The following is a 14,171-nucleotide window of genomic DNA, read 5'->3' as shown; positions in this document are numbered from 1 at the left end:
TCCCAGTAAAATACTTTGTAACTTATGACTAAATTATCTTAAAATGAACAATTTTCATTCATTGTTGAAGTAGTTAAAAAGTCAAAAGAAGTATTGAAAGTACTTCAGTCAGTTTTTTATTTTAAAATGTAAAGTCAGCTGTATTAAAGCCTCGATACATCAAAAGTCCCTGATCAAAAAAGTTGTACTTGAACACACCGTGCAGACACTCGATAACTAGGCTGTGCCGTCTCAGTAGAGGACCTGATAGATCTGCCTGTGTCTCTGAATGCAGGTGTGCAAGAGGAAGTGCTCGGAGGTGCAGAGGTGCACCCCATGCAAGCAGCCGCGCTGTGCCTTTGCTGCTCCTGATGGAGTGGGAGCAGGAGGAGATGTAGGAGGAGCAGGGGATGCTGCTTCGAACTCTGAAACTGGTCACAGCCACCTTCCTATCTGCCCCATTCCCTCTTCCTCTTCCACCTCCACTTCCTCTTCCTCCTCTCCAGCGGACTGCTGCTGTGGGTTGACTCTTCATACCGAATCGCCCAACAGTTCAGAGTCGACCCCGTGCTGCCTGCATCACTATGATGACTGCCAGGCGAGAAGTTCTGATGCTGCTGAGCATCTAAGTATCAACCACCTGCCTTCCTCCATCCTTCTTAAGGTCAGTGAAGGGAATGCAACTCCCTACTACTTATATTTTTTTATTTGTATGCATTAGTAAACTAGAAATGTGTGCATTTCTTCTGCTCACAGGTGCTGTCCCACCTGACAGTGAAAGAGCGCTGTCTTTGTGCCTCTCTGGTTTGTAAGTATTGGAGGGATCTTTGCTTGGACTTTCAGTTCTGGAAGCAAATCGACCTCAGTGGCTTGCAACAAGTAAGAGACTATTTATTGATCATTACTCTTCATAAACATAACTCTTCATCAAGAAAACCTTTGCTTTGGATAATAGAAAATAAGACTGTCTTTTAAATGTATTTGTAAAAAATTTTTCTTGTTGTTGTTCTTTAGGTCAACGATGATCTCCTTGTGAATATAGCATCTCGAAGGCAGAATGTGACTGAGATTAACATCTCAGATTGCAGGGGAGTCCATGATTATGGCGTGTCCTCTCTGGCCTCCCACTGTCCCGGTCTGCAGAAGTACACAGCTTACAGGTGCAAGCAGCTGGGTGACATCTCAGTGACAGCTTTGGCGACACACTGCCCTCTCCTGGTGAAGGTGCACGTGGGAAACCAGGATAAACTAACTGATGTGGCATTGAAGAAGGTGAGGCTTTTGTTCCAAGTGACGTTCAGTTTAGTTGTTGGTTCACAAAAGTTGCCAAATATTTTGATGCTTATTAATTTTTTTTATTTTTGCCTTCAGTTGGGAGCAAACTGCAGGGAGTTGAGGGATTTCCACTTGGGTCAGTGCTATGGCATCACTGATGAAGGTATGATGGCATTGGCTCGAGGATGTCCAAAACTGCAGAGACTCTACTTGCAAGAGAACAAAATGGTGAGTTTAGGCCTGTCACGATAGCAAATTTTGCTGAGCGATTAATTGTCTCAAAAAATTATTGCGATAAACGATAATATTGTCTGAAGACCTTTTTACACTGATTTAATGGAAATGACGTAATAATGCATGCGATTTCCTGCCAAAAATAGATGCACTTTATTTTCAAAAGAATATTTAACACTGGAGCTGATAAACAAAATAAACAAAACAACCAAAAACAAAATGGATTCTCAGTCTCCATTAACAAAAAATGTACTTGATAAAAACTAAACACCATAAAGCCAAAGTGGAAATAAATACTGCATTCAACCAAAAGAGTGCAGATTATGAAGTCTGTATACTATGTTGCCCTTCAGTAATAATTAGATTTAAATAGAGAAGATGGGCACATCGACTACCTGATGCAATAGTTCACACTACATGATTTTTTGCTCCTATTTTTCCCCTTACAACAATCTTAAAACGTTGGTCTTTCTAAGATTGTGTGGTTTGTTACGGTAGATCATCGTTGCCGCTCCGATCTAAATCAGGGTTTTTCCCCGACTGGGATCTTAACGCAGCCTGTTGAATGTGACAGGTAGCCAATCAGAAAGCGAGGATTCTCCTCAGTGTTTTCTGATGGGAAATTACATCGGGGAATCCCAAACAGCTGACACAGCGCAACCCGAAGTCCAGCCGTGGAAACAACATTAATGTTTATTCAACATGCAAAGAATATAGAAATGACAAGAGGAGGAGTTGGAGCGAAATTGCTATTGCAGTTGATAAACCCGGTAATTTTTCAGCTGTTCTTCGTTAACTAAATAGGTTATAATGATTTTCATTCAGTCAGGACTTTACGCTGACACTAGCAACATGCATTGCAGGTAGATTGTAGTAAAGCATTGATTAATGCCTGGTTTTAAAATTAGTTAACTGGACTTGCAGCCATTATTTTGTGCCCATTGTTGGACACCACACGGCAGGAACGAACCCGATCGAACCGTTATACCTAGGATTTCTGTCGGCTAATGTGTGATCTGTCAGGTTTTGAAAATGGGCCGACAATCGGCCGACAGCTCTAAGATTGTGTCGTGTGCGCTGGGCTTTACACTAAGGAAATGAGGAAGGGAGGATCAGTGGAGAGCACCGGAGTTGAGCCTTTTTTCATTCGGTGTCATTAACAGAAAGAGAAAAAGGCCGGAAGAGACGATAATGCCGATAATTGAAATGATGTCGATAGTTTTAATTTATCGTACGATTAATCGATTTATCGTTTATCGCGACAGGCCTAGGTGAGTTGAACACTTTTAATGTCATACAAATATTTATTCTTTTCTTCTTTACTTCATGCGAGGTGGTTTGGTTGTTGGACTGTCTTTTTGTCGCATAGAAGCTCTTTCATAGCTTTCTTGATTTATTGATCCTGTTGGCATTTATTGTGATAATGAGAAATTCATGTTTGGTCAGGGAGAGAATTCTCAACTTTCAATCAAAACAGCAACTTAAAGGCTTTTCATGCAGAAACTACATGATGCATTGATCTGTTTGTGTCTGGTTCAGATGTCCATCTGGCCTACACATCTGGCTGTTGCTTTAACCTTTACACTACTAACTTTAGGAGACAAACCCAAAACTGTAAAGAATAAGACATCATATTCAGATTTGTGACATATGGAGTGACTTGGCCTGGAAGGTAGAATCCAGCTTCTATCTTTTATGTTCTATAATTATATCTGGAAGGTTTAAGATCATGGGATACATCCTATGGCTAAAGTGCTGAAATTTGTGTATTTCATATGCAATATTATATTTCCTTATTAGCACTTTGTGGGGTATTTAGGTCTTCCCTGTTTCTAATTGTAGTTTGACAAACTGATGGTAGAACAAAATGTTTCTATTTTCAGTGCCTCACAAAAGTATTCATTCATTTTGAATATTTCAAATCTGATCACGTTACAACCATACCTATGTGACTGGATCAACACAAAGTAGAAATGACGTGTGACAGATAAAAAATGTGAAAAGTGTGATGTGTATTTGTATTGAGCCCCCTTCATATGTATGTAACATAATGTCAGTATAAATCCAGGTGTTCTGGTTGGACCTCAGAGGTTTGTCACAGAACATTAGGGAACAAACAAGGGTGAAGGCTAAAAGCCTAATTCAGCTATAAATCAAAATGTAAAGCTTTAAGCTTTTCACAGAACACTGTTCAGTCTATTATCTTAAAACAGAAAGAGTGTAGCACAACTATGAACCTACTAAGACGTACTGATGTACAGTTAGTGACAGTGATGTTCTCAATCGGCACTATAAACTAATGCCGATTGAGTATAAAAATGGTGCAGTCAGGGTTTAGACTGAAACCTAAATTGAGAATGAGTTGCAAGATTTATAAAAACCCTGTCTAGAGATGCTCTCCATCCAGTCCGAATGAGAAAAACAGGCAAACATTTCTGTCTCGTTGTCTGAGCAACACTGGGAGATGCCACAATATATCCAGATGTAATAATTTGTGAAACATTTTAAAAAGTGTGCAATACTTTTTTTCCACAATTGTGTACCACTTTGTGTTTTTATATTGAAAAACATGAAGACATTTTTTTTAAGGCGCATAAATATTACAGTATTTATATAGTATACAAAAATTTAACTGTATTAAAACTATTAGGAGGAATAATAATTTGTCTACCTGCGCTAAACCACCACCAGATGGCGCTGTTTTCTGTAAGCAGCTGGTAAGGTCTTTCTCCTTAAATTGCCACGTATACCATAGTCTGGTTCTCTATCATTTCACAATCTGGAGAGACATTTTTGTATTTATTATCTGATATTGGACTCAGATGCAGACACAAACTGTGCAGAAAACCATTTTGTATACTCTCATTACAATTTCAATGGTCCATTTCAGCCCCTCATTATGTGGGTGCTCTTTGTTTCACAAATGAATTCCAGTGAATATTTCTTTAGAGTCCGTGAGTAATGGTGACCTTGATGAATTAGTCCACTTGAAATTGTTAAGAATTGCTCGGTTTTTTAAAACCCCATTCATCAGCTTAATAGCAAATGAAATTAGCGATTAAAGCCAGGTGAGAGATTAATATTGCTGCTGATAACATTTCAGCAGAGGTATATTGATTTCAGATGAGGATATTTAAGATGTGCAGGGGTTGCAGTTATTTAGTGTCTCGTCATTAGGGCAGAGAGAAATAGCCCATATAGCTCATATGGGAATTATGTCCAGGGAAGTGGTTGTATGGCCTACAAATGACATTAAATTGCCAGGAGTTAAGAAGACAGAGAAGCCGGTTATTTTCTCCAACAGCTTTCAAGACAACTTAAGGTTTTCTGTGAAATTGCTGATTTTTACTGCTCTGTGTGCAAGTGGTTGTAATTGCTCTCTGAATGAGCGTGGGTCCTATGAGATCCACAAACGTGCATGAATATTTCCTGTATTATTTGTGTGATTTCAACATAAAATGAAACAGCAAAGAGGTAATTTAGGGTCCTATTTCACAGTTAATGAAAGCTTTTTGGAGAAGATAGAAGTACTTTACATGATATGCGGTAGTTATAAAACCGTCTTAAGACAATCCTTTTTTGTCTTGCATGTTCTGTGTCTGTTTACCATAATCAGTCACAGAGGAAGATGAGTTTTTCGCTCACTTTGATCTGCCCCAAAAATGCAATAATTGAACCCCCTTTAGGATGTTTCTGTGTGGTCTTTTATTTCCCCTCTCAACTTTTTCTTCATTTTATCTCTCTCTTCTTCCTTACATGTTGTGAATTTATTTATATTCTTGAGGCTTTGTTTGGTCTGCATTAAGACCATGCCAAGCTTTTTACAGGAAGAGCAAGAAGCGCCATCTCCCTGAAAAAGCTGGGTTCTTTTTAATGATGTTTTAAAACCCTGTGTGTATCAATGGATGTTTCTGCTGATTCCGTTACTTGTGGGGTTCCTCCAGGATGCTTCTTAGGTCCGTTGTCATTAAATTTGTTTTTGTGGCTCATTTTTTTGCTTATTTTTTAGAAATACTGTAATTCACAACTTTGCTGATTTTATTCAGGTGTCTATATTTAAGTTAGAGAAGAAGTTTTATTTATATAGCTCTTTTTCAGCAACAAGGCAGTTCCAAGGGCTTTCCGTGAATTAGAAGAAAATCAAAAACAACACAAGCACAATAAAAGAAAAAAACAAGCACAGCCAAAGAAAAACTACACTTTGTTCTGGGTTGCTAAATATATAGTACTTTCTAAGTTTGTTCTAGATTAGTAAAGTTTAAAGCTAAATGTTGGTTCTCCATGTTTGGTTCTTGTTCTGGGTTGTTAAGTTCTCCACAATTTATAAACTAACAGGAGTTTCTGCTCCGATATTAAAAGTATAAAGCTAAATGTTGGTCTAAAATAATATGTACTCCACAATTTATAAACTAACAGGAATAAATTATTTTAAAAGCGGAGATGAAGACAAATATCTTGTTTGTGTGCACGGACTTGGTAAATATAACTGATTCTTTTTCTGAAGTTACACACAAGAATATCTGGATGAAGTTACATTTTTGGGGCCTGGCATAGCAAAGCATAGGAGAGCATTGAAATGCCTTGCGAAGCCTCCTATTTGCATGGAACATACCTGTTACTCTACACCTAAAAATAACTTCTACTTCCTTTCACGGTTAATGCAGCTCGTACCGCTATCTGCACCCCCACAATATGTATAGGCGGCTGGATCTCGGCATGCAGGTTTTTAATAATGCCGGCATTTCGAGTAACCATGGCGATGTAATTGGCGAAAAAAAGAGCCAAATTCAAATCAAAACAAATTCTAAACTGACACTCTTTTGACTCAAAAAAGAGATAGAATTTTGTCTCCCCCTCTGTGTCTCACTCAGCTCTCCTCAGTTTTACACTGAGGAGAGCTGAGATGTAGAGAACTGCAGAGATGGCGGAACCCTCAGTTCCTACAGAGGAGGGCAGAGTTAGAACTACAGACGCCACCTTGGCGGAACACTTACTACAGACAAGTATGTTTCATAATATATTTACCAATAATGACAAAAAAAAAAAAAAAAAACTTTTCTGAAAAATTCACCAACTGCACAATTCTTGTTAAATAGTATAAAATAAGTTGTCGTTCAAAGGAGCAGAAGAACTCATATGTTTTTTCAACAATAATAATATTTGTTGTTAATCTGTTGCTAAGAGATGAGTGCGTTTTCTGGTAACCAAGTGCCACGAAGTAAACATCAGATTTTTACTTTTGCAAAATTTACCAACTGTAAATTTCTTGTGTCTAAGCAGATAAGAAGTATTTCAAAAGAGCTTATGTTTTTTTAAACAATAATTAGTTTGGTGTTAAGAGATGAGTGTTTGTATTTTTTCTGGTAATAAACTGCCACGAAGTATAAATCAGATTTTTACAATTGTTTTGAATGTTGGTTTTATAATATACTCACCACCACTGACCAAAAAAACCTCAAAAGATTTTCACTTTTCTGCCAAATTCATCAACTGCGCAATTCTTGTTGAGTAGTATAAGATAAACAGTACTTCAAAAGAGCTTATGTTTTATAAACAATAAGTTTCAGATATGAGAGTTTTTTCATGGTAACGAACTGCCACGAAGTATGAATCAGATTTTTACTTTTGCGTTGAATGTCTGTTTTATAATATGTTCACCACCAATGACAAAAACAAAACATATTCACTTTTTTGAAAAATTTACCAACTGCACAATTCTTGTTAAGTAGTATAAGATGAGCAGTATTTCAAAAGAGCAGAAGAAATCTTATGTTTTTTGAACAATAACAATATTTGTTGTTATTCTGTTGCTAAGAGATGAGTGCATTTTCTGGTAACCTAGTGCCACTTATTAAACATCTGGTTTTTACTTTTGCAAAATTTACCAACTGTAAATTTCTTGTGTTTAAGCAGATAAACTGTTTCAAAAGAGCTTAGATTTTATGAACAATAATATTATTTGTTATTAATTTGGTATTAAAAAATGAGCTTGTCATTTCTGGTAATGAACTGCCAGAAAGTATAAATCAGATTTTTACTTTTCTGTAGAATGTTTTATAATATATTCACCACATAAAACAAAAAAAAAAGAAAAATCACTTTTCTGCCAAATTCACCAACTGCACAATTCTTAGGTAGTATAAGATAAGTAGTATTTCAAAAGTGCAGAAGAAATCTTATGTTCTTTGAACAATAACAATATTTGTTGTTAATCTGTTGCTAAGAGATGATCTTAGCTTTCTGGTAACCAAGTGCCATGAAGAAAAACATTTGATTTTTACTATTTGCAAAATTTACCAACTGTATATTTCTTGTGTCTAAGCAGATAAGAAGTATTTCAAAAGAGTTTATGTTTTATAAACAATAATTAATTTGATCTTGAGATGAACGTTTTTTTCTGGTGGCGAACTGCCACGAAGTATAAATGAGATTTTTACTTTTGTTTTGAATGTTGGTTTTATAATATATTCACCACCAATGACCAAAAAAAAAAAAAAAAAAAATGTCTGACAAATTTACCAACTGCGTAATTCTTTTTAAGTAGTATAAGATAAACAGTATTTCAAAAATATTTGCTATTTTGCAATTACTTTTGCAAAAGTAAAAATCAGAAGGCAGTGCATTAACATTAGCACAAACATTGCTAATGCAGTTACTGCCCACGTTGGCAGTAGTATTTTCCCTAAAATAAGCTTTTTAGCTGTTATGTTTATTTATTAGCTCTGTTTAGCATACTGAATGGAGGAAGTCAATGTATAAGACAACGTGCTAATTCTACCCCAAATGTCACTGGCAGCATTTAGGCTAATATTAGCATTTTGGCTATAGTTAGCGCATACATTAATTTTAACATACTGAATGAAGTCCATGTTATTCAACATGGTTGTGACTCTCCACATGCTATTGAGTACATAGTAGCTTACTTTAGCATTCATGCCAATTTTTAGTATCAGAATGCTGGGTTCTGGCTCCTTTAAATTTCTTCAGAAATGTTTTTATCATGTTCTTCTCGTGAAAATAAGGTTGATGTGTTTCAGATTAGAAATGTTGATCTTTTCTCCTAATCTTTCAAGATAGTCATCTAGCATAAAATAGCTACCCTATCCAAAATGTGTTGTTTTATACTTCTTAGTGCAATTGCAGTATAATTAGAAGGCCTGTTAAACAATATTTATGATTTTATTAGCATATAGCATAGCTTTTATAATAATCCGTTCATTATCCTCATTTTTACTTTACATAAGGAAGCTAAAAGCGGCTCTCTATATGTTTATGTGCCCTTTACAGCCGTAAAGAACCAAAGGCATGTTTAAACATGCTGTAAAAAACAGTTTCATTTAAAATTTTTGGTAGAGCCACCATGATGTGCTTGTTGATTGGACTTATTTTTCTTAGTGTGGGAGTGATTGGCAAACCTGAAAATCCAAAGATTCTGGTCACGAGCTGATGTCTCAGTGCACGTCTGCTGGCAACCTGTTCAAGGTGAACCCTGCCCTTTGCACACTGACTCCTGGGGAGGTACCGGCTACCCAAGTGAGAACTAATTGTAGGAAATGCGTGGATGGATTTGTATATAGTACTGAAAACTTCTCCACACAGACTCTTGAGTTTGTTTACTGTTGGCAAACTGATGCTTGCTCATTCACCTCGTTAGCCAAGGGCCAGATCTGCCCAGGGCAATGGATAACCTTGGGCTAAAAGTGCTGAGTGAAAAGCAGGTGAATTTGGTGTTTCAGCACCCGTTTTTCTTTTCTTTTGACATCCGACCTGCATTGTTTTCTGGGCATTCATCCAATATTTCTGCCAGAGTTGGTTATAGCACGCCAGTTGTATTTCAAGGCTTGTTTTCACATCCTGAAGTGTTTTCTTTTTACTCTCATTCATTCATTTTTCTCCTGCTACCTTCAAGGGCAGAGGCTATGAGAATAGCAAATTCCCTTTTTCCTCGTCTTACTTCAATTTGGCGTAGGGAGGAAAGACAGCCTCGAAATTTCAACTCTCTGCTCTGTCAGTTATTTTTTTAGACTAACCGGTGGAGGAAATGGAGAAAACTCTTGTTACTCCTCCACTGTTGGGAACTTTACTGAATGCAATTTTCTTTCTCTTAAAAGCACTATAATTTAGTAACAATTCTGCTGCTGAAGCACTTTTTCACTCTTCTTTTTTCCAGGCTTTTTAAGGAATCTTATCTGTTCTCCTGTCCTGTTGAATTTAACGAGTGCTGCCTTCATTTTCCTGCGGTGTGACGGGAACATTTTCCCACAGGCTCATCTCAAAGACACTTTGCCTACCTAGGCTTGTGATTATTTACAGCTTTAATTAATTCAAGGTTTGGAAATGTTGGTGGAATTAGAGATGACAAACATAAATTATTGTGTGCCCTCAACTTGGGTGCAGCTTCTTTTTTGAAAGTCATTTAGTGTGTCCCCAGCTTCAGATTGTACATGCAGAGGCTGCAATACATTTTGAAAAGACTTGGAGTTTAGACTGGTGGTTTTAGCAGATTGTTGTGGACCTTCTGCTGGATCACAAGCTACAGCATTTTTAAGACCAGCAAAAACCCACTGGGTGCATCAAACTCTTGACGGTAACTCTACATTTTGATGGCACAAACATCGCAGCAGAAGGCAGTAATAAAGAGATTCTCATAATTTGGATAAGTTATATTTCTGTTGCACTCCATCATAAAATGAAAGAGACGCAATTTAAAATATGTTAATTTTAATCTATAATTGGTGTTAATGTTGCCTGTATTTATTTTTTATTTTTTGCAAGATTGATGTTGTGCATTTGTTACCTTTTTTTTTTATATCTGAAGTTGAGTGTGGGGTTTGGATGGATTTTGGTTTCAATTGAGAAATTGAATTTTAAAAAAATCTTAACATACAATATAATGTTTGGCTGGACTGTGTAAATAAACATTTAGATTTGATAAAAGAAGGATTTATTCTATTTAGAAAATAGAACACACATCATTCATTCATTCATTCATTCATCCATCCACCCAGTCATTTGAAGATCATATATTTAAAGCCTGACCACAGTAGGACTTTGTTCCATTAATGTTCGTATAAACTTTTATCTACTTCTGCAGAAAGTAAAAAAAAAAAAAAAAATCCTCCAAAACTAAAAAATTTGGAAATTTGAGTATGGAAAAGTATGGGCTAAAGAAAAAAAAAGGACAAAAATGTGTCTGAACCCTGGAAGTAATGGCTGTCAGTGTGAACAGTGTTTCTTGGCTACATGTCAGTGAACGAACCTTCATCTCCAGCTCTGATTTCGCTGTCTAATGTCTCAGCTGTTTGGTTTTTCCTGGCTGCAGGAATGGCTGCACGGTTCCACATGTTCAATTAGAGCTAATCAAGCTGAAATGTATATTGACAGAAGCAGATGCAGTTAACTAGATTTGAGCGAAATCAAAGACTAAGGACTTGATAATGATGGCTGTGTGTTATTATGGGATAGACCTTTTGACAGGAAACAACAGACAAATTTGGAAAAATAAAATCTGAAGACAAGACTCTAATTGGATTTGGATTTTCCCCTGGAAACGGTTGATATTGATATGTTGGACTGTGACTGCAGATAAATAGAATCATAATTATCCAGACACACAAAACAATGCATTGTTCTTCTCTCCAATTCCCATCCCATCTTCTCAGACAGCCATTTAGACCATTCAGGATGTTTAATGTCAGAAGCTGCATGATGTATTTTGTCAGTATCCCTGCTAATGGCACTGGATTATATCTGTCAGATTGAGGAAAAGTTCCAGAATTTCCATGCTTTTATGTCGTCAAGAAGTCTCACTATTTTTCTTCCTCCACATAGTTATCCTTCACTCCTTTTCTCTATTTGTCTGGGTTGATTTTGGAAAAATCTTCACCATTTTTACATCGAAGCTGGAAGAAATCATTGGAGGATTGCTAATATATTTTATCCATTTGTATATTTTTCATACCTACAGGAGTGTTTGACAAATGGTTCAAGGGTAGCTAACAAAACCCCCTTGAATTTATGATCATTATCTAAAACTTTATCGCTATTGCATATACAAAAATAAGGTAAAATTGTGGACATATTTAAAGAAGTGTTCTACTTTGCTGTTTGCTTTCCTTGAAAATCTGTCTGGATTTTGAAAAAGTCTGGACTTTTTCCTTGGATGGAAATGCTGCATACACTCTCTAGCCATTTTATTATGTTCACTTGTTTTTGCTAGAGGATCAGAATAAGGTACAAAGAGGACTTAGGTGACTTGAATGCACCGTGGTTGTTGGTGCCAGGTGAACTTGTCGGAGTATTTCAGAAACTGCAGATCAGCCAGGATTTTGACTCCTAAGCATCTCTGAGCTTTAGAGAGAATTATCACAAAAAGAGAAAAGGTCCATTGAGCAGCAGTTGTATGTACAGAAATGCCTTGGTACCAGTCAAGAATAATTTAAACAGTCTAAATTATTAGACTGTTTAATCATGACATGGTGAGCTTTGGTGACTCATGTCACAAAGCTCAAATCATCTCAGATTGGTTTCTTTAACTTAATAAGTTTACTTTGCTCCAATGGCTTCTGTAGTTAAACAACAAAGGATTATTCCTACAATAATGGCAGATTTTTCAACTTTTCTCAGAGAAAATGAGAAAGTATGAGATGTCTAATTTTCTCCAAAATCTTTGTAAAGTTAAATCTTGTATTGTTCTCATAAACCAGACGTTGTTAAAGTACAATAATTATGTATTTTGTCTCTTTTTGACAAATGTTTCCAAATTAGATTGGAGTGTACTTTTGTAAGCTTGCTTTCTAAATGGGTGGCTTAATTGTTTTCAGGATAAATTAATTGCAGCAATTTGCAACCAAAACACTCATTCAAACAACCATAATTATATATTTTTACTATTTAATTTACCAAATAAATTAAAGGGTATTAAAAAAAAGAACAGTGATGAGTGCTGTTGTCTCACAGCAAAGTGATTATGGGTCCAATTTTCTGCTGTGAGGGTGGCGACTTTTCTTTAAGTTTGCATGTTCTTAAGGTGGCTTAAGAACATGTATGCTCGATTAACTGGCGGTTTGGTAGTGAGGACTGTCTGTTTAATGTGTACACTACCTGTCGCTCCACTAATCATTGGACCCTCTCTGGCAACCTGCACAAAAATCAAAAAAATTAATTGATTCCTTGGTCTAACCTTTAGATAAGTTAAGAATAGGATAAAGTTTTAATTTATTTGGTGACCCCCACACATTTTAAAAATGATTCTTTGTAACCTTTGCCGCTACTTACATTCTCAGTGGGTAGTCTAAAGTTACCAGCATATTCCTGTCTCCAGTATCCTCCTCTTCACTGCTCTATTGAAGTGCCTCCATATTGATCTAGAGTCCCAAAAAGCTCCCTTTCTCTGTGTTTGTGTGTTCACGCCAGTAACTCTTCAGTCTTTTTTTTTACCATTTTTCGCTGGGAAGTAATCAGATGCATTAATGAGCACTGACTTCTGCTCGGACTGCCGGCTGCGCTCAGACACAGACTCTGTCGATAAGTTCGCTCTGCCATCTGCAGAGGAACAAAAGAGGTTTAAGAGGCCAGAGAAAAAGAAAGGGAAGAAAGTGAAATGTGAGTCTGTGAAGCGTACCTGCAAAGAAATATTTCACCTTGCTACAGTTTTGTTTCGATATTAGTTACCCCAGGAGAGAAATTCTGCCTCAGCATTTGTTTTTTTTGGTCCTGCAGTCTATCAATAATAGAGAATGAATTGCTTATAAAGAAGAAGAAAAGTAGAGGAAGGTTTGCTGACTGGGTCTGTTAAAAGTTTTAACCTTTTGGAAAGAAAGCAAAGTCGAGTGAAAGGCAGGCATTTCAAATCTTAGGCAAGTGACAGAATGCCAAAATTATGCCAGTTATACTTGGCAGGGAACAACGGAAAGCAGCTCAACTATTTAGGAAGACTGTTAGTCATGCTTTTCCAGTAAGAACATAGTGGGAGTAGATTTGTAATCAAATCGGTTTGGTTGAACAAAAGAAAAAAAAACAAAAAAACAATTCTTGGTCTGGTTAAAAAAGAAAAAGAAACAAAAAAGTCCATACAAAAATATTTGTTTTTATACTTTTTTGTGCTTTAGAGAGTCTGCATTTAATGTTAGACACACCAGCACAGCTGGTATAGATTTTATACTGGTACTGAACAGTGCTGATTCAATTTCAGCTTTATGGGGCTTCTTGCTTTTTTTTAAACCGTTGGTTATTTAATTTATATTCAATTGTTCAAAGTGTTACAACTCAAGAATCAAATTAGAAATAGAAATCTTAAAAAGTACAGACATTTGAAATAACCAATGTTTTGAAAGCCTGAGTCCAAAGCCCAATCACTGGATGATAAATAAGGGGAAATATCTGCTAAGTTTGAGTTTTTTTAAACATGTGCTGTAGGGGTGCTTGTTCTCATCAGTAGAGGGTGCTGTAGGACTGGATATGAATAACAGAAATACAGTCATGAGTTAGACAGGTCCACCAGGCAATTGAATGTTTTCCTAATAGTTAAGCCACTCTTTAATTATTCCAATTAAAAGTTTGTAAATCTTCAGCTTATTAATTTATTAAACAGTGGTGCAATTACCTTCTAGTTACATTTGTTTTCTTTTTTCTGTAACATTGTACCTACAAAGTATTGCAAATATTTTTTATTAGTGAAATTA

General features: G+C 36.3%; 1 protein-coding gene and 1 long non-coding RNA gene across 3 annotated transcripts in view; both read left to right on the top strand.

The window, feature by feature from the left end:
* Positions 1–14,171, top strand: part of fbxl17 (F-box and leucine-rich repeat protein 17) — a 248,805-nt gene that overhangs the window by 2,658 nt on the left and 231,976 nt on the right. For both annotated transcript variants that reach the window (XM_028034378.1, XM_028034379.1), the window contains exons 3-6: positions 275–643; positions 736–858; positions 994–1,251; positions 1,351–1,482. In XM_028034378.1, the coding sequence (XP_027890179.1) occupies positions 275–643; positions 736–858; positions 994–1,251; positions 1,351–1,482 (882 nt within the window). The remainder of the gene's footprint in view (positions 1–274; positions 644–735; positions 859–993; positions 1,252–1,350; positions 1,483–14,171) is intronic.
* On the top strand, positions 6,804–7,148 carry LOC114154902 (uncharacterized). The gene is made up of 2 exons (XR_003597645.1): positions 6,804–6,839; positions 7,065–7,148. It is a non-coding gene; the product is annotated as an uncharacterized LOC114154902 (long non-coding RNA).

Source organism: Xiphophorus couchianus, chromosome 12 (genome assembly GCF_001444195.1).
Source record: "Xiphophorus couchianus chromosome 12, X_couchianus-1.0, whole genome shotgun sequence".
Classification (NCBI taxonomy): domain Eukaryota; kingdom Metazoa; phylum Chordata; class Actinopteri; order Cyprinodontiformes; family Poeciliidae; genus Xiphophorus; species Xiphophorus couchianus.
The sequence above is the reverse complement of the archived record's forward strand: the minus strand, read 5'-3'. Positions and strand labels throughout refer to the sequence as shown.